Raw genomic sequence first — 21,336 nt, 5'->3', positions numbered from 1 at the left:
TCAGGCTCGCTTGGACCGACTCTCGTTAACTACCCGGATGTCCACAGGGGAAGATCGGCTTCGACATTGAGTTTCTCATCAGCAGTGTCAGGCTCTCTTGAACCGACTCTAGTGAACTGCCCGGATGTCCACAGGCGAAGATCGGCTTCGACATTGAGTTTCTCATCAGCAGTCAGGATCGCTTGGACCGACTCTAGTGAACTGCCCGGATGTCCACAGGGGAAGATCGGCTTCGACATTGAGTTTCTCATCAGCAGTGTCAGGCTCTCTTGAACCGACTCTAGTGAACTGCCCGGATGTCCACAGGCGAAGATCGGCTTCGACATTGAGTTTCTCATCAGCAGTGTCAGGATCGCTTGAACCGACTCTAGTTAACTGCCCGGATGTCCACAGGGGAAGATCGGCTTCGACATTGAGTTTCTCATCAGCAGGCAGGCTCGCTTGGACCGACTCTCGTTAACTACCCGGATGTCCACAGGGGAAGATCGGCTTCGACATTGAGTTTCTCATCAGCAGTGTCAGGCTCGCTTGAACCGACGCTGCTGAACTGCCCGGATGTCCACAGGCGAAGATCGGCTTCGACATTGAGTTTCTCATCAGCAGGCAGGCTCGCTTGGACCGACGCTGATGAACTGCCCGGATGTCCACAGGGGAAGATCGGCTTCGACATTGAGTTTCTCATCAGCAGGCAGGCTCGCTTGGACCGACGCTGATGAACTGCCCGGATGTCCACAGGGGAAGATCGGCTTCGACATTGAGTTTCTCATCAGCAGTCAGGATCGCTTGGACCGACTCTAGTGAACTGCCCGGATGTCCACAGGGGAAGATCGGCTTCGACATTGAGTTTCTCATCAGCAGTGTCAGGCTCGCTTGAACCGACGCTGCTGAACTGCCCGGATGTCCACAGGCGAAGATCGGCTTCGACATTGAGTTTCTCATCAGCTGTCAGGCTCGCTTGAACCGACGCTGGTGTTTTGGTGGTGGCCGTGTGAGACCTGCTGCGTTCGTAACGCGTTGAAACAAAGACAAAGATCCTCCGTGTAGCCTTGACCAGACTGTCGGGGCAAGTGCTGTTAGCGAGCAGCACCTATGAAGGCCGGCACGGCACACGAGGGGGTGGGTGGTCAGCAACACGCCCGGCCGCCTTTGTCTCTCTCGTGGCGATGTTTACTAGACACTTCATTTGAGACTGAGTCGACCTAGGGGAGGCCCAGGATCGGTTCAGATAATCGTCACCGGTGTTGGCCGTGAGCGGGAATCGAAGCCGGGTCGTAGCTGGATTTTCAGCGTAGCGCTAACCACGACACCACCGCTCCCCAAACACACACACACGGATACAGTACACAGAGATACACACACAGATACACACACACACAGACACGCACACACATATACACATAGACACACACAGATACACACACACAGATACACAGCGATACACACACACAGATACACACACACAGATACACAGACACACACACAGATACACAGATACATACACACTGATACACACAAAGAGATACACACACACGTACACACACGAACAGACACACACACACAGATACACACAAACACACCACAAACACACAACCCCCAACGCTTCTCCACTCTCTTATCCCCCCTCCCTCCCACCCATACCCCCGGCATCACCTCCCCCCCTCCCTCCATCCTCCTTGCTTTATCTCTCAGCTTCACCATCTCCACCCCCCACCACCACCCACCCACTCGCATCCTCCCTCCTCTGCTCACCCATCACCACCACCATCACCACCACCACCGCCACACACTGAATGGATTACAGCAGAAAGACGTCTCCTGCAACATTATTACCACCACCATCATCACCATCATCATCTTCATCCTTTTCCTGCTGTGGCAGTGAGTCGCCGCGCCGTCCGTCTTTGTCTTCCCCAAGCGTCTCGGCGCTGGACGGTGAGACACAGTGTACACTGCGGCGCGCACACAAACACCACACACATAGACTCACACACCACATACACTCACACCACATACACACACCACATACACACACCCCACATACACACACCACACACACACACCACACACACACACCACACACACATAGACTCACACACACCACATACACACTGACACACCACATACACACACCACACACACACCACATACCACATACACACACACTCACACACCACACACGCACATACACTCACACACCCACACACACACCACACACAAACCCACACACACACCACACACACACACACCACACACACACCACACACACACCACACACACGCCACACACACACACGCAGACAAAGATCCCCCGTATAGCCTTAACAGACTGTAGGGGCAAGTGCTGTTAGCGAGCACCTATGAAGGCCGGCACGGCACACGAGGGGGTGGGTGGCCAGCACCACGCCCGACCGCCTTTGTCTCTCCCCCAGTGGCGACGTTTAATGCACACCGCTACGGGTACTCATTTGAGGTCGAGCCGACCTAGGGGAGGCACAGGACCGGTTCAGATAATCGTCGTTGGCCGTGAGCGGGAATAGAACCCGGATCGCCAGGTTCATAGCGCAGCGTAGCGCTAACCACTGCACCACCGCTCCCCACACACACAGACACACACAAACACAGATACACACACAGACACACTAACACAGCCATACACAGCCACACACACAGAGAAACAGCCACAGACACACACACAGACACACACACAGACACACACACAGATACACACACAGCCACACAAAGACAAAGATCCCCCGTGTAATCTGCAGCGGAGGGCAAGTGCTGCACCTATCACATCACTGGGGGTGGTGCTGTGGTCGGTAGCAAACCTCGCCCGGCCGCCTTTGTCTCCCCCAGTGCCGATGCTTACTAACACCCAAGGGTGCCCGTGTGGAGGCTGAGTCGACCTAGGGGAGGGCACGTCACGGGTTGCTCGATGTTCGCCGTGAGCGCAGCGGGAATCGGAACTCCGGCAAGGCGCGCTAACCACTGCGCCACCGCTCTCCGTACCAAAGACAAAGGTCCTCACCGTGTAGCCTCAACAGACTGTAGGGGCAAGTGCTGTGAGCGAGCACCTATGAAGGCCGGAACGGCACACGAGGGGGTGGGTGGCCAGCACCACGCCCGACCGCCTTTGTCTCCCTAGTGACAATGTTTACACACCGCACCAGGTACTCATTTGAGGCTGAGTTGACCTAGGGGAGGCCCTGGACCGGTTCAGATAATCGTCACTGGTGTTGGCCATGAGCGGGAATTGAACCGGGTCGCCGGGTTCATAGCGCAGCGAGCTAGCCGCTACACTACCACTCCCCACACACACAGGTACACACACGTACACACGCACACACGCACACACGTACACACACACAGGTACGCACACACACACGCACGCACACGTACACACGCACACACGTACACACATACAGGTACACACACGTACACACACACGCACGCACACACGGGTACACACCCGGGTACACACACACACACATGTACGCGCACACAGGTACACACACACGTGCGCACACACACGCGGGTACACACACGCACACACACGCACACACACGCACACACACGTACACACACACACAGGTACACACACACACAGGTACACACACGTACACACACACACACGCGGGTACACACCTGCACATTGTAGAGAGAGAGAGAGAGCGGTAATTGGTTAATTAGCAGCGGCGTGTGATGTTGTGGCTGTGGTTGTGCATTTGCATGGGGAGCGGTGGCGCAGCGGTTAGCGACAAACACCCGGGGCATTCGATTTCCACTCACGGCTAACATCAGTGGCGATTATCTCAAAACTGGGCCTCCCGCCCCGAGGTGGACTGTGCCTCGAATGAGTGCCTGCTACGAAATGTGTAGAACATCGTCACCGGGGAAGACAAAGACGGTCGGGCGCGTGGTGGTGGTGGTGGTGGTGTTTTTGACGACAATCGTAGTGATGCATTGCCTGGCCATCAACTCGGAGAGCGGGGGGGAGCCTTTGTCAATTCGCTGCTTCCGATGATGATGATGGTGGTGGTGGTTGTGGTGGTTAGGTGATCATTAGAAACATCATCATCAACGTCGTCGTCATCATCATCATCTCTCGGCGTGGTCGATAAAACGAGAACCACTTTGGAAGGGAAGTCAACGGTGGTTTGAGCTTTCACGAACTTCTTCCTGGCGCCATAGGAATGTGGAATTTCCACCACTATCCCTGCAGAGTTGTACACGAACACCCAAAAGTGATTTGAGCAGCAGGGCTCGCTGATGAGTGGGAAGCTTCGCCGTCATTGGGAATCGTCAGCAGTCATCAACTGATCGCCGTCACTGCGATCACCGTGGCGATATGCAACTTAGCCGTGATCATCATCATCATCGACAATTCAATATCTCTGGTCATCATCAGCAGCAACATCAGATTCATTTTGAACATCAATCATCACCAGCATCATCATGACTAGCATCATCATCACTATTACCATCATCACCATCATCAGCACCATCATCACCATCATCACCATCATCAGCACCATCATCACCATCATCACTAGTACCACCATCACCATCATCACCATCATCACCATCATCATCATCACCAGCACCATCATCACCATCATCACCACCATCACCACCACCATCATCACCTTCACCACCATCACCAGCACCATCATCACCACCATCACCAGCACCATCATCACCAGCACCATCATCACCAGCACCATCATCACCAGCACCATCATCATCACCATCAGCACCACCATCACCAGCACCATCATCACCAGCACCATCATCACCACCATCACCACCATCATCACCAGCACCATCATCACCAGCACCATCATCATCACCATCAGCACCACCATCACCAGCACCATCATCACCAGCACCATCATCACCACCATCATCACCATCACCACCATCATCACCAGCACCATCATCACCAGCACCATCATCACCATCATCACCACCATCACCAGCACCATCATCACCATCACCACCATCACCAGCACCATCATCACCAGCACCACCATCACCAGCATCACCAGCACCATCATCACCAGCACCATCATCACCAGCACCATCATCACCATCATCACCAGCACCATCACTAGCACCATCATCACCATCACCACCATCACCAGCACCATCATCACCACCATCACCACCACCATCATCACCAGCATCATCATCACCACCATCACCACCATCATCACCAGCACCATCATCACCAGCACCATCATCACCAGCACCATCATCACCATCATCATCACCATCATCACCATCATCATCACCATCAGCACCAGCACCATCATCACCATCATCATCACCATCACCATCAGCACCATCATCATCACCATCAGCACCAGCACCATCATCACCATCAGCACCATCACCATCATCACCATCATCACCAGCACCATCATCACCATCACCACCATCACCAGCACCACCATCACCAGCACCACCAGCACCACCATCACGATCATCACGATCATCACGATCATCACCAGCACCATCACTAGCACCACCATCACTAGCACCACCATCACTAGCACCACCATCACTAGCACCACCAGCACCACCATCACCACTTTCATTATCGCTATCGCCATCATTGTAATCAACAATTTAATCAATTTCATAATCAATCAATGTCATTATCAACTTTAACATCATCACCAATTGCTTTACCACCATCAACATCATCAAAGTGTTTTTTTTATTTAATCATAAACTTCAACTTAATCACCACCAGCCTGTAACAGACTGTAGGGGCAAGTGCTGCTAGCGAGCAGCACCTATGAAGGCCGGCACGGCACACGAGGGGGTGGGTGACCAGCACCACGCCCGGCCGCCTTTGTCTCCCCAGTAGCGATGTTTACTACACATCGCACCAGGTACTCATTTGAGGCCGAGTCGACCTAGGGGGAGGGTCCAGGACCGGTTCAGATAATCGTCACTGGTGTTGGCCGTGAGCGGGAATCGAACCCGGGTCGCCAGGTTCGTAGCGCAGCGTAGCGCTAACCGCGACACCACCGCTCCCCACACCACCACCATCATCACCATCATCACCGTGGCATTAGCCAGCAGCAGCAGTTCGGCTCTCGTCACAGCGAGCTCCTAATGCGTGTGGACTGCGTGTTAATATTGGTCAAGGTTCTGTGCGCTGTGAGTTAATTAATTGGGCCGTAACCCCCCCTCCTCCTCCCTCCCACCCTTTCGCGACGATGACAACTCAATTAAGTGGGAAGTGAATTCGTGTCCAGGTGCCTCGCACGCTGCTGAATGACAAAAGGCGGCCAGGTGTGGTGCTGGCCTGCCCATCCACCCACCCACGCACCCAGCCACTCACCCACGCACCCACCCACTCACGCACCCACGCACCCACGCACCCACCCACGCACCCACCCACGCACCCACTCACTCACTCACTCACCCACTCACCCACTCACCCACCCACCCACTCACCCACCCACCCACCCACTCACCCACCCACTCACCCACCCACTCACCCACCCACTTACCCACCCATTCAGCCACTCACCCACCCACTCACCCACTCACCCACCCACTCACCCACCCACTCACCCACCCACCCACCCACTCACCCACCCACTCACCCACCCACCCACGCACCCACCCACCCACGCACCCACCCACCCACTCACCCACCCACTCACCCACCCACTCAGCCACTCACCCACCAACTCAGAGACTCACCCACCCACTCACCCACCCACTCACCCACCCACTCACCCACTCACCCACCCACTCACCCACCCACTCACCCACCCACTCACCCACCCACTCACCCACCCACCCACGCACCCACCCACCCACCCACCCACCCACCCACGCACCCACCCACCCACCCACCCACGCACCCACCCACCCACCCACCCACCCACCCACCCACCCACTCACCCACCCACTCACCCACCCACCCACCCACTCACCCACCCACTCACCCACCAACTCAGAGACTCACCCACCCACCCACTCACCCACCCACCCACTCACCCACCCACCCACTCACCCACTCACTCACTCACCCACCCACCCACTCACCCACCCATTCAGCCACTGCTGCTGCTAATGCTCCAGCGTGAAACGGCGCTCGCTCGAGGCCACGCCGGGGGATCTTTTGGCTTTGCGTGGCGCTCATCGAGAGGATGACTCGGTCGACGTCTGGGCCACGTGGCGTCTCGTTAGACGGGGGGGCGAGGGGGTGGTGCCTTAATTGGCCCAAGTAAACCCACCCCGACGATTCACGTTTGCATGATTTATTAATTGGACCGGCCCAATTTGTTTGTCGTGGTGTGAATTCTTTTTTTGTTTGTTTGCACGAAATGTTTGCACGCTCCTTTTGTCGTACATTGTGTGTTTGTGTGTGTGGGTGTTTGTGTGTGTGTGGGTGTTTGTGTGTGTGTGTGGTGTGTCTGTGTGTGTGTGGTGTCTCTGTGTGTGGTGTCTCTGTGTCTGTGTGTGTGGGTGTTTGTGTGTGTGTGTGGTGTGTCTGTGTGTGTGTGGTGTCTCTGTGTGTGGTGTCTCTGTGTCTGTGTGTGTGGGTGTTTGTGTGTGTGTGTGGTGTCTCTGTGTGTGTGTGGTGTCTCTGTGTGTGGTGTCTCTGTGTCTGTGTGTGTGGGTGTTTGTGTGTGTGTGGTGTCTCATATACTCACCGACTCACTCATATGCTCACCAACTCACTCATATACTCACCAACTCACTCATATACTCACCAACTCACTCATACACTCACCAACTCACTCATATGCTCACCAACTCACTCATATACTCACCAACTCGCTCATATACTCACCAACTCACTCGTATACTCACCCACTCACCAACTCACTCGCCCACTCACCCATATACTCACCATCCACTCACTCACCCTCCACTCACTCACCCAATCACTCATGCAGTCACTCACTCACCCATTCAGCCATTCACTCACTCACCCATTCATCCACTCACCATCCACTTACTCACCAACAAAATCAATCATCCCATCACTCACCCATTCATCCACTCACTCACCATCTGCCCACCCATTCACTCACCATCCGCTCACTCGCCCACTGAATCAATCATTCAATCAATCAATCACTCACTCACTCACCCACCCACTTACTCACCCATTCATCCACTCACTCACCATCTGCCCACTCACCCACCAAATCACTCACCCACCAAATCACTCACCCATTCACCCACTCACTCACCATCTGCCCACTCACCCACCAAATCACTCACCCATTCATCCACTCACTCACCATCTCACTCACCAACCAAATCACTCACCCATTCATCCACTCACTCACCATTTCACTCACCCACCAAATCACTCACCCATTCATCCACTCACCATCCGCTTACTCACCCACAAAATCAATCATCCCATCACTCACCCATTCATCCCCTCACTCACCATCTGCCCACTCGCCCACCAAATCACTCACCCATTCGTCCACTCACCATCTGCTTACTCACCCACAAAATCAATCATCCCATCACTCACCCATGCATCCACTCGCTCACCATCCACTCGCTCACCCATTCATACTCACTCACCATCTCGCTCACCCACCAAATCACTCACCCATTCATCCACTCACTCACCATCCACTCGCTCACCCATTCATACACTCACTCACCATCTCACTCACCCACCAAATCACTCACTCATTCATCCACTCACCATCCGTTTACTCAACCACAAAATCAATAATCCCATCACTCACCAATTCATCCCCTCACTCACCATCCACTCGCTCACCCATTCATACACTCACTCACCATCCACTCGCTCACCCACCCACTCACTCACCATCCACTCACTCACCATCCGCTCACTCACCCACCAAATCACTCACCCATTGACCCATTCATAGACTCACCATCTCACTCACCCACCAAATCACTCACCCATTCATCCACTCACCATCCGCTTACTCACCCACAATATCAATCATACCATCACTCACCCACTCATCCCCTCACTCACCATCTGCCCACTCACTCACCAAATCAGTCACCCATTCATCCACTCACTCACCATCTCACTCACCCACCAAATCACTCACCCATTCATTTACTCACCATCCGCTTACTCACCCACAAAATCACTCACCCATTCAACCACTCACTCACCATCTGCTCACTCACCCACCAAATCACTCACCCATTCATCCACACGCTCACCATCCACTCGCTCACCCACCCACCCACCCATTCACTCAACCTAGTCCCCCACCCACCCACTCACTGTGTCACTCTCCCTGTCACTCTCCTGCTCTCTCTAATTCCTCCCCTCGCTCTCTCTCTCCCCTCCCCCACTCATGCAACTCTTCCTTAAATTATCAAGCCTCACCGTCGCTAGGCAACCCAGAGAATTTGTGGTGCATGTGTCTCTGTGTGTGCGTGTCTGTGTGTGTCTCTGTGTGTGCGTGTCTGTGTGTGTCTCTGTGTGTGTGTCTCTGTGTGTGCGTGTCTGTGTGTGTCTCTGTGTGTGTGTCTCTGTGTGTGTCTCTGTGTGTGTGTCTCTGTGTGTGCGTGTCTGTGTGTGTCTCTGTGTGTGTCTCTGTGTGTGTGTCTCTGTGTGTGCGTGTCTTTGTCTCTGTGTGTGCGTGTCTCTGTGAATCTGTGTGTGTGTCTCTGTGTGTGTGTGTCTGTGTGTGCGTGTCTTTGTCTCTGTGTGTGTCTCTGTGTGTGTGTCTCTGTGTGTGTGTCTCTGTGTGTGTCTGTGTGTGTCTGTGTGTGTCTCTGTGTGTCAGTGTGTCTCTGTGTGTGTGTGTCTGTGTGTGTGTCGCTGTGTGATTGACGATTATCTAGGTCGACTCAGCCTCAAATGAGTACCTGGTGCGGTGTGTAGTAAACATCGTCACTCAGGGAGACAAAGGCGGCCGGGCGTGGTGCTGTCCACCCACCCCCTCGTGTGCCGTGCCGGCCTTCATAGGCGCTACTCATTAACAGCACTTGCCCCAACAGCCTGCCAAAGGTTACACGGGGGATCTTTGTCTTTGTGTGTGTGTTGGTATGTGTGGGTGTGTTGATGTCTCTATGTAAAGGTGTGTATGGTCGTGTGTCTGTGTGTGTGTTGATATGTGTGTGTGTTGATGTCTTTATGTTAAGGTGTGTATGGTCGTGTCTGTGTGTGTGTGTTGGTATGCGTGGGTGTGTTGATGTCTCTATGTAAAGGGGTGTATGGTCGTGTGTCTGTGTGTGTTGGTATGTGTGGGTGTGTTGATGTCTCTATGTAAAGGTGTGTATGGTCTTGTCTGTGTGTGTCCACTGGGGAGACAAAGGCGGCCGGGCAGGCGTAGTGCTGACCGACACCACTCGCTTAGCAGCACTTGGCCCAGCAGCCCATGTGGGCTACACGGGGGACCTTTGTCTGTGTGCGTGTGCCTTAGGTGGTGTCCTGCCTCCTCCTCAAAACCGGCGTCTCAGGGATTCGACTTGCACACTGGGACCACGGGGGGTGGGGCCATGGGGGGGAGGGGGGAGGGGGAGAGGGGGGAGGGGAGGGGAGAGGGGGGGAGTGGAGGGGAGGGACACTCCATGCCATAGGCACTCACCTATATACTCATCCACTCACTCGCCCACTCGCTCATCTGCTCACTCACCCACTCACCCACTCACTCATATACTCACCCACTCACTCACCCACTCACTCAAATACTCACCCACTCACCAACTCACTCACCCACTCACTCAAATACTCACGCACTCACCAACTCACTCACCCACTCGCTCATATACTCACCCACTCACTCGCCCACTCGCTCATCTACTCACCAACTCACTCACCCACTTACTCATATACTCACCCATTCACTCGCCCACTCACTGATATACTCACCCACTCACCAACTCACCCATTCACCCATATACTGACCCACACACTCGCCCACTCGCTCATCTACTCACCCACTCACTCGCCCACTCGCTCATCTACTCACCAACTCACTCACCCACTCGCTCATCTACTCACCAACTCACTCACCCACTCACTCATATACTCACCCACTCACTGACACACTTACCCATATACTCACCAACTCAATCACCCACTCATATACTCACCAACTCACCCACTCACTCATATACTCACCTGCTCACTCACCTACTCACCAACTCACTCACCCACTTACTCAGATACTCACCTGCTCACTTCCCCACTCGCTCATATACTCACCAACTCACCAACTCACTCATATACTCACCAACTCAATCACCCACTCATATACTTACCTGCTCACTCACCCAGTCACTAACTCACAATACCAATACCCGCGGTGACGTCACCACGGCGCCCGTGCCAGGCTAGGTGCACTTTGAGGCCACGTGAAGTGTCGAAGGCTCGCTGCTGGCAGGAGGAGGTCACATGACAGACTCGGCAGGTGCCGTGGGTTGGCTGCTGTGCCAGGCTAGGTGCACGAGGTTACAGGACAGACCCCGGTGCTATGGGTTAATTGGTGTGCCAGGCTAGGTGCATGGGACAGAACGCACGACCAATCGACCTCCAACTGCCCAGCAGCATCCTTCACGAGCCTCCTTCGCCACCACCTCCACCACCTCCACCACTTCCACCACCTCCACCTCCACCACCACCTTCACCACCTCCACCACCACCTCCTCCACCTCCTCCACCACCTCTACCAATTCCACCACCTCCACCTCCTCCACCACCTCCACCACCTTTACCAACTTCACCTCCACCACCTCTACCACCTACTCCACCTCCTCCACCACTACCTCCACCACCTCCTCCACCACCTCCACCACCTCCTCCACCTTCACCACCTCCACCACCTCCACCACCACCACGTCCTCCACCTCTACCATATCCACCTACTCCACCTCCTCCACCACCACCTCCACCACCTCCCCCACCACCTCCACCACCTCCTCCACCTTCACCACCTCCACCACCTCCACCACCACCACGTCCTCCATCTCTACCATATCCACCTACTCCACCTCCTCCACCACCACCTCCACCACCTCCTCCACCACCTCCACCACCTCCTCCACCTTCACCACCTCCACCACCTCCACCACCACCACGTCCTCCACCTCTACCATATCCACCTACTCCACCTCCTCCACCTCCACCACCTCCACCACTTCCTCCACCTCTACCACCAGCTCCACCACCACCACCTCCACCATCTCCACCACCTCCACCACCTCCTCCACCTCCTCCACCCCGTCTCTCCATCTCCGTGCCAAGGAACGTCGCGTTCCGTCCTTTGGCGGCTGCTCTGTGCTTAGTCTCGACCAGCAGTAGCATCATCATCAGCAGCATTATCATCATCAGCAGAAGCATCATCATCAGCAGCAGTGGCAGCAGAAGCAGTAGCATCAACATCATCATCAGCAGCAGCATCAGCAGCATCATCAGCAGTAGAAGCAGAAGAACCATCATCATCAGCAGCAGCATCATCAGCAGTAGACGCAGAAGAACCATCATCAGCAGTGGCATCATCATCAGCAATAGCAGCCGCATCAGCAGCATCATCAGCAGTAGCAACAGCATCAGTAGCAGGAGCATGAGCAGCAGAAGCACCATCAGCAGCACCATCAGCAGCATCAGCAGCATCATCATCAGCAGCAGCATGAGCAGCAACACCAACATCATCAGCAGTAGCAACAGCAGCATCAGCAGTAGCAACAGCATCAGCAGCAGGAGCATGAGCAGCAGAAGCACCATCAGCATCATCATCATCAGCATCATCATCAGCATCATCAGCAGCAGGAGCATGAGCAGCAGCATCATCAGCAGCATCATTATCATCAGCAGCATCATCAGCAGTAGCAACAGCATCAGCAGCAGGAGCATGAGCAGCAGAAGCACCATCAGCATCATCATCAGCATCATCATCAGCATCATCATCAGCATCATCAGCAGCAGGAGCATGAGCAGCAGCATCATCAGCAGCATCATTATCATCAGCAGCATCATCAGCAGTAGCAACAGCATCAGCAGCAGGAGTATGAGCAGCAGAAGCACCGTCAGCAGCATCATCATCAGCATCATCATCATCAGCATCATCAGCAGCATCAGCAGCAGCAAGAGCATGAGCAGCAGCACCATCAGCAGCATCATCAGCAGCATCATCAGCAGCAGCAGCAGCGGTATTAATTTTGGGCTTTAATTGGCGCGGGAAGGATGAGACACATAAATAAATAATCAATCAAACCTCAGCCCCAGGCAGAGTGGAGCGAGATCAGAGTTCAACTAGGGGGGGAGGGGGGAGGGAGGGGAGGGGGGGGAGGGAGGGGAGGAGGGGAGGGGGGGGAGGGAGGGGAGGATGAGGGGGAAGGGGGGAGGGGAGGGGGGAGGGGAGGGGGGAGGGGGGAGGGAGGGAAGGGAGGGGAGAGGGGGGGGAGGGAGGGGAGGAGGGGAGGGAAGGGGGGAAGGGAGGAGAGGATGAGGGGGAAGGGGGGAGGGGAGGGGGGAGGGGAGGGGGGAGGGGAGGTGGGAGGGGAGAGGGAGGGGAGGAGAGGGGAGGCAGAGGAGAGGGGGGAGGGGGGGAGACGAGATGGGAGGGAGGGGAGGGGAGGGGAGAGGGGAGGGGAGGAGGAGGGGAGGGGAGGGGAGAGGGGAGGAAGGGGAGGCAGAGGAGAGGGGGGAGGGGGGAGGGGAGAGGGGAGAGAGGAGGGAGGAGAGGTGAGGGGAGGGAGAGGAAAGGGGGAGATGGGAGGGAGGGGGGGATATATTGGAGGGAGATGGGGAGAGAGCGGAGGGAGAGGGGAGTTAGGGGACAGAGAGGGGAGATGAAGAGAGGGGAGGGAGGAGCAGGGGGAGAGGGGAGAGGGGGGCGGAGAGGGGGGGAGATGCAGGAGAGAGAGGGAAGATAGAAGGGAGAGAGAAGAGATGTAGGAGAGAGAGGGGGGTGGGTAGGAGAGAGAGAGGGGGGGGGTAGGAGAGAGAGGGGGGGCAGGAGAGAGAGAGAGGGGGGGTAGGAGAGAGAGGGGGGGGGTAGGAGAGAGAGAGAGGGGGGGTAGGAGAGAGAGGGGGGGGCAGGAGAGAGAGAGAGGGGGGGGTAGGAGAGAGAGGGGGGGCAGGAGAGAGAGGGGGGGGGGGGTAGGAGAGAGAGGGGGGGCAGGAGAGAGAGAGAGGGGGGTAGGAGAGAGAGGGGGGGCAGGAGAGAGAGGGGGGGGGGGTAGGAGAGAGAGGGGGGGGTAGGAGAGAGAGAGAGGGGGGGTAGGAGAGAGAGGGGGGGCAGGAGAGAGAGAGGGGGGGGGGGTAGGAGAGAGAGAGAGGGGGGTAGGAGAGAGAGGGGGGGCAGGAGAGAGAGAGGGGGGGGGCAGGAGAGAGAGAGGGGGGGGGGGGTAGGAGAGAGAGGGGGGGCAGGAGAGAGAGAGAGGGGGGTAGGAGAGAGAGGGGGGCAGGAGAGAGAGGGGGGGCAGGAGAGAGAGAGGGGGGGGGTAGGAGAGAGAGAGAGGGGGGGTAGGAGAGAGAGGGGGGCAGGAGAGAGAGAGAGGGGGGGTAGGAGAGAGAGGGGGGGCAGGAGAGAGAGAGGGGGGGTAGGAGAGAGAGGGGGGGCAGGAGAGAGAGAGAGGGGGGGTAGGAGAGAGAGGGGGGGCAGGAGAGAGAGAGGGGGGGGGGTAGGAGAGAGAGGGGGGGGTAGGAGAGAGAGAGAGGGGGGGTAGGAGAGAGAGAGAGGGGGGGTAGGAGAGAGGGAGAGGGGGGGTAGGAGAGAGAGGGGGGCAGGAGAGAGAGAGTGGGGGGGTAGGAGAGAGAGGGGGGGCAGGAGAGAGAGAGAGGGGGGGCAGGAGAGAGAGAGAGGGGGGGTAGGAGAGATGGGGGGCAGGAGAGAGGGGGGGGGGGAGAGAGAGAGTGGGGGGGGGGGGGGGTAGGAGAGAGGGGGGGGGGGTAGTGGAAATCGAGAGCGAGAGAGAGCAAAGCATTGGAAGAGAAAAAAACCCCAAAAAAACGCAATGATGAACGAAGCAAAGTGCCGACTACACCGAGCATCTTCTTGTTTCCTCTGATCGTAGAGAAACACGAGAGAGACATGGAGAGAGGAGAGAGAGAGGGGAGGGAGATGGGGGTAAAGAAAGAGAGAGGCAGGAGGGGAGAGGGAAGAGGGGAGTAATTTACGATGAGGAGTGGGCGAATACTGCGGCACGGAGCGGCAGACACACTCCGCATTGCGCTACCAACATCGCCATCGCCGCCACCACCATCATCACCGCAGCGACCATCAGCACAACCATCACGGACATCATCGTCACTATCACGGCCATCATCACGGCCACCAACATCACCATCATCACCGTCACCGCAACCATCGAAACCGCCATCATTATTATCATCAATCAGCACCACGATACTCATCATCATCATTACTACCATCATCACAGCCATCATCACCGCCATCATCACCACCGCCACCACCACCACCGCCATCATCATCATTACAGCCATCATCACCGCCATCATCATCACCACCGCCACCACCACCACCGCCATCATCACCGCCATCATCATCATCATCACCACCTCCATCATCACGGCCATCATCATCATCACCGCCATCATCATCATCACCACCACCATCATCCCTGCCATCATCACCGCCGCCATCATCATCACCATCATCACCACCATCATCACCCCCGCCATCATCATCATCACCACCACCATCATCATCACCGCCGCCATCATCACCGCCGCCATCATCACCGCCGCCATCATCACCGCCATCATCATCACCGCCATCATCATCACAGCCATCACCACTCATGCCACCACCATCATTACCACCAGAATTATAGCCTGGCGCACCTAGCCTGGCACACCTAGCCTGGCACACAAATTTACCCTTAACACGTGAGTCTGTCACCTGACCTCCTCCTGCACCTAGCCGAGCACAGCAGTTAACCCGTAACACCTGGGGCTGTCCACGTGACCTCCTGCACCTAGCCTGGCACAGCAGTCAACCCGTAATTCCTGGGTTTGTCACGTGACCTCCTCCTGCACCTAGCCTGGCACAGCAGTTAACACGTAACACCTGGGGCTGTCCACGTGACCTCCTCCTCCTGCACCTAGCCTGGTACAGCAGTCAACCCGTAACACCTGGGTCTGTCCACGTGACCTCCTCCTGCACCTAGCCTGGTACAGCAGTCAACCCGTAACACCTGGGTCTGTCCCGTGACCTCCTCCTGCACCTAGCCTGGCACAGCAGTCAACCCGTAACACCTGGGGCTGTCCACGTGACCTCCTCCTGCACCTAGCCTGGCACAGCAGTTAACCCGTAACACCAGGGGCTGTACACGTGACCTCTTCCTGCACCTAGCCTGGTACAGCAGTCAACCCGTAACACCTGGGTCTGTCCCGTGACCTCCTCCTGCACCTAGCCTAGCACAGCAGTCAACCCGTAACACCTGGGTCTGTCACGTGACCTCCTCCTGCACCTAGCCTGGCACAGCAGTTAACCCGTAACACCTGGGGCTGTCCACGTGACCTCCTCCTCCTGCACCTAGCCTGGCACAGCAGTCAACCCGTAACACCTGTGTCTGTCCACGTGACCTCCTCCTGCACCTAGCCTGGCACAGCAGTCAACCTGTAACACTTGGGTCTGTCACGTGACCTCCTCCTGCACCTAGCCTGGTACAGCAGTCGACCCGTAACACTTGGGTCTGTCATGTGACCTCCTCCTGCACCTAGCCTGGCACAGCAGTTAACCAGTAACACTAGGGGCTGTACACGTGACCTCCTCCTGCACCTAGCCTGGTACAGCAGTCAACCCGTAACACCTGGGTCTGTCCCGTGACCTCCTCCTGCACCTAGCCTGGCACAGCAGTCAACCCGTAACACCTGGGGCTGTCCACGTGACCTCCTCCTGCACCTAGCCTGGCACAGCAGTTAACCCGTAACACCAGGGGCTGTACACGTGACCTCCTCCTGCACCTAGCCTGGTACAGCAGTCAACCCGTAACACCTGGGTCTGTCACGTGACCTTAAAGTGCACCTAGCCTGGCACAAGCGCCGTGGTGACGTCACCGCCAATTAGTGGCAAACAGCAACAGCTGTTGTTGATGATGATGTTGAGAGGATTTTGAACAGCAAGACACATACAAAGGCCCCCCGTATAGGCTTGGCAGGCCGTTGGGGCAAGTGCACCGCTCCATCTCCCCGGTGGAGCGGCTGCCATGGAGACGGAACGACGGTGCCCAGGGGCAGGTGCCGTGCGGATCGTAACATCCAGCAGTGGATTTATTGCTGATGATGATTATGACATCAGCGATGATGATGGTGATCATGACGACGATGATGATGATGCTTATGATGATTGACAATGATGATGATGCTGATTATGACATCAGCGATGGTGATCATGACGACGATGATGACGACGATGATGATGACAATGATGATGATGATGATGGTGATGCTTATGATGATTGACAATGATGATGATGGTGATTATGACATCAGCGATGGTGATCATGACGACGATGATGACGACGATGATGACGACAATGATGACGACAATGATGATGATGATGATTACAATGATTGACGATGTTTATGACGATGATGATCACGACGATGGCGGCGATGATGATGACGATGATGATTATGATGATTGACAATGATGATGGTGATGATGGTGATTATGACGATGATGATTACGACGATGGTGGCGATGATGATGATGATGGCGATGATATCAATGATTCAAAGTTCGATCGTTATGTCGTCTGTTCGGTCCAGACTAAGGTGGTGGCCATTGACAACAACAACAGCCACAACAACAACATCAACAACAACAACAACCACCCCAGCAGGGAGTGGTGAGCGAGCACCGCTGCGGGATGGATGCTGACAGCGATGAGAGGAGATGCAGCAGCTACCGGTCACTCACCAGGTCACGCCGGTAAGGTCACGGAGGTTAAACCCACAGACTCACACAGAGACCCATAGACTCACACAGAGACCCATAGACTCACACAGAGACCCATAGACTCACACAGAGACCCATAGACTCACACAGAGACCCATAGACTCACACAGAGAACCATAGACTCACACAGAGAACCATAGACTCACACAGAGACCCATAGACTCACACAGAGACCCATAGACTCACACAGAGACCCATAGACTCACACAGAGACCCATAGACTCACACAGAGACCCATAGACTCACACAGAGACCCATAGACTCACACAGAGACCCATAGACTCACACAGAGAACCATAGACTCACACAGAGACCCATAGACTCACACAGAGACCCATAGACTCACACAGAGACCCATAGACTCACACAGAGACCCATAGACTTACACAGAGACCCATAGACTCACACAGACACCCATAGACTCACACAGAGACCCATAGACTCACACAGAGACCCATAGACTCACACAGAGACCCATAGACTCACACAGAGAGCCATAGACTCACACAGAGACCCATAGACTTACACAGAGACCCATAGACTCACACAGACACCCATAGACTCACACAGAGACCCATAGACTCATCACACAGAGACCTGTAGACTCATCACACAGAGACCCATAGACTCACACAGAGACCCATAGACTCGCATAGAGACCCATAGACTCGCACAGAGACCCATAGACTCACATAGAGACCCGTAGACTCATCACACAGAGACCCATAGACTCACACAGAGACCCATAGACTCACATAGAGACCCACAGTCTCACACAGAGACCCGTAAACTCATAGAGACCCAAAGACTGGCATAGAGACCCACCGACACACACAGAGACCCATAGACTCACACAGAGACCCATAGACTCACCTAGAGACCCATAGACTCACATAGAAACCCATAGACTCACATAGAGACCCATAGACTCACATAGCGACCCATATACTCACACAAAGACCCATAGACTCACACAGAGACCCATAGACTCACATAGAGACCCATAGACTCACACAGAGACCCATAGACTCACACAGATACCCATATACTCACAAAAAGACCCATAGACTCACATAGAGACCCATCGACTCACACAGAGACCCATAGACTCACACAGATACCCATATACTCACACAGAGACCCATAGACTCACACAGATCCCCATAGACTCACATAGCGACCCATAGACTCACATAGAGACCCATAGACTCACACAGAGACCCGTAGACTCGCACAGAGAGAGGGTGGGGAGGGTGGGGAGGGGCTGGATGGGGAGGGTGGGGAGGGGCTGGGTGGGGAGGGTGGGGCTGGGTGGGGGGTGGGAGGGGTGGGGCTGGGTGGGGAGGGGCTGGTCACCCCGTGGTGCCCTTATAAAACTCAACGTTTCACCTACTCACGCCGGCTTGTGCCCGCCCTCACAGTCGGGCATATTTGCGGAATACACCACGCCGCCGTTGACCCTGCAGGCCATTGACCGAGCAACCCGACGTTCCTACCAGCTCCCTCCGCAGGACAAGGTGTTCTGTGGGGAGGGAAAGCTGCATCGTCACCGCACTCCTCCTGCAGTCTTAACGACGATTGTGATTCTGTTAGAATCGATGTGCGCGTTCGATGATTTAAAAAAAATATTTTTTACGACCATTTGTATCGTTATTTATTTCACTATTTTATGATTATTTTTTGTATAAATTTGTATTATTATTTTTTCTAATTTGATACGTTAAAAAATGTCAATTATTTTTTGCGTGACTTTATATCATTTAACAATGTTCTAAAACAAATGTTTAATTGGATTTTTTGTAAAATTTCTATTTTAAAATTATCTTAAAATAATTCCTCATTAAACGTTCAGCAAATTTTCAATTTTTTTATTATTTCCTATCGCCATTCCTAGCTTATTAATATCTATTTCTATAAAAGGGAAATTTGTGAATATGTGTGTCTGTTCGAAATGTTTAGCATACTTCCCGACATGCTACAAACTTGACATTTGGCATGTGGGTAGCTTCCAGACTGTACACAATGCAAAAAGTATAAAACTAGACTTTTGTATTTTGGGGTGGGGGGAGGGGTGCAATAATGGTTATATTTTGCACGGCAAGTGAGCGGTGACGTCACATCTGTGATGTCACCCGCATGCGGCAGCGTCACGCAGTGTGCCTGCTGACGTCACGCAGTGTGCCTGCTGACGTCACGCACTGTTCCTGCTGACGTCACGCAGTGTGTGACTGCTGACGTCACGCAGTGTGTGACTGCTGACGTCACGCACCCCCCCCCCTCAACCCTCCGCGTTTAATCCAATCCAAGTCTCGGGCGAAGCCGGGTAGTAAAGCGAGTTTATTATATTTTTTTTATTTAAAGCTTTCGTGACTGCAGGGATTCATATTCTTGGTTCTTTCGGTAAAGTAATCACGTAGAAGGGAAATAATAAAATAATAAAAATATTAAACAATAAAATTATCACGACGTTTCGACTGCAACACATTTTGACATTTTGCACACAGACTCGTTGTGCGAGACAATGTATTTTCGTGAAATTTTTTTCCCAAAATTTTACACTTTTTAGGAAAAAATATAATATTTAATTACCAATTGCTTAATGGTGGCAGACAATCATCTGACCCATAGGTGGCAGCCATCTCAAGCCAGAGGACGGGAGGACTCTAGCCGCCACGCATATACAGGATTTATTGTGAAAAACTTTGTTTTTACGGGTTCATTTATTCTTTCCACTTCTTCCCAGCGAGCGAGCAGCCGGGAGGCCGGCCGCCCGGGGTCGCCTCGACCGCGACCCCGGGGGGGCGAAGGAGGTGGAGGATGAGGTGGAGGAGGTGGAGGAGGTGGAGGAGGAGGCGCCATGGGTCACCATCCCCGCCAAGTCGTACGGCACCGGCGACACGAACGGTGGTGCCGGTGGTGACCCCGGTGGTGACCCCGGTGGTGACCCCGGCGGGAATGCGACGAGGGGAGAGGGCGACGAGGTGGCGATGACGACGGCGACGGCTCGCACCGCTGACGACTACGCCACGGGTAGGGGACAAGGGGGGGGGAGGGGGGGGGAGGAGGGGGGGAGAGGAGGAGGGGGGGGAAGAAGAGGGGGGGGGAAGAGGATAGCGATGTATGTGTGTGTGTATAGCGATGTGTGTGTGTGTGTGTGCATAGCGATGTGTGTGTGTGTATAGCGATGTGTGTGTGTGTGTATAGCGATGTATGTGTGTGTTTATAGCGATGTGTGTGTGTGTGTGCATAGCGATGTATGTGTGTGTGTATAGCGATGTGTGTGTGTGTGTGTGCATAGCGATGTGTGTGTGTGTATAGCGATGTGTGTGTGTATAGTAATGTGTGTGTGTGTGTGCATCGTAATGTGTGTGTATAGCGATGTGTGTGTGTATAGGGATGTGTGTGCATAG

At 54.6% G+C, this 21,336-nt stretch overlaps 1 protein-coding gene and 1 long non-coding RNA gene across 2 annotated transcripts in view; both read left to right on the top strand.

Moving 5' to 3' along the window:
- The first annotated feature begins 1,693 nt into the window (after positions 1-1,693).
- LOC133357783 (uncharacterized) lies at positions 1,694-20,737 on the top strand. Its single transcript, XR_009756994.1, has 3 exons — positions 1,694-1,932; positions 17,737-17,899; positions 20,670-20,737. It is a non-coding gene; the product is annotated as an uncharacterized LOC133357783 (long non-coding RNA).
- A 40-nt stretch (positions 20,738-20,777) lies between these two features.
- Positions 20,778-21,336, top strand: part of LOC133357716 (spidroin-1-like) — a 34,291-nt gene continuing 33,732 nt past the window's right edge. The window contains exon 1 of the mRNA XM_061575810.1: positions 20,778-20,956. Coding sequence (XP_061431794.1) covers positions 20,914-20,956 — 43 coding nt within the window. The 5' untranslated portion in view covers positions 20,778-20,913. The remainder of the gene's footprint in view (positions 20,957-21,336) is intronic.

The sequence above is a fragment of the Lethenteron reissneri genome, chromosome 59 (genome assembly GCF_015708825.2).
Source record: "Lethenteron reissneri isolate LAM-NWPU_2019-01 chromosome 59, ASM1570882v1, whole genome shotgun sequence".
NCBI classification, from domain to species: Eukaryota; Metazoa; Chordata; class Hyperoartia; order Petromyzontiformes; family Petromyzontidae; genus Lethenteron; species Lethenteron reissneri.
Note: the sequence above shows the minus strand (reverse complement) of the source record. Positions and strands in the feature narration are given on the sequence as shown.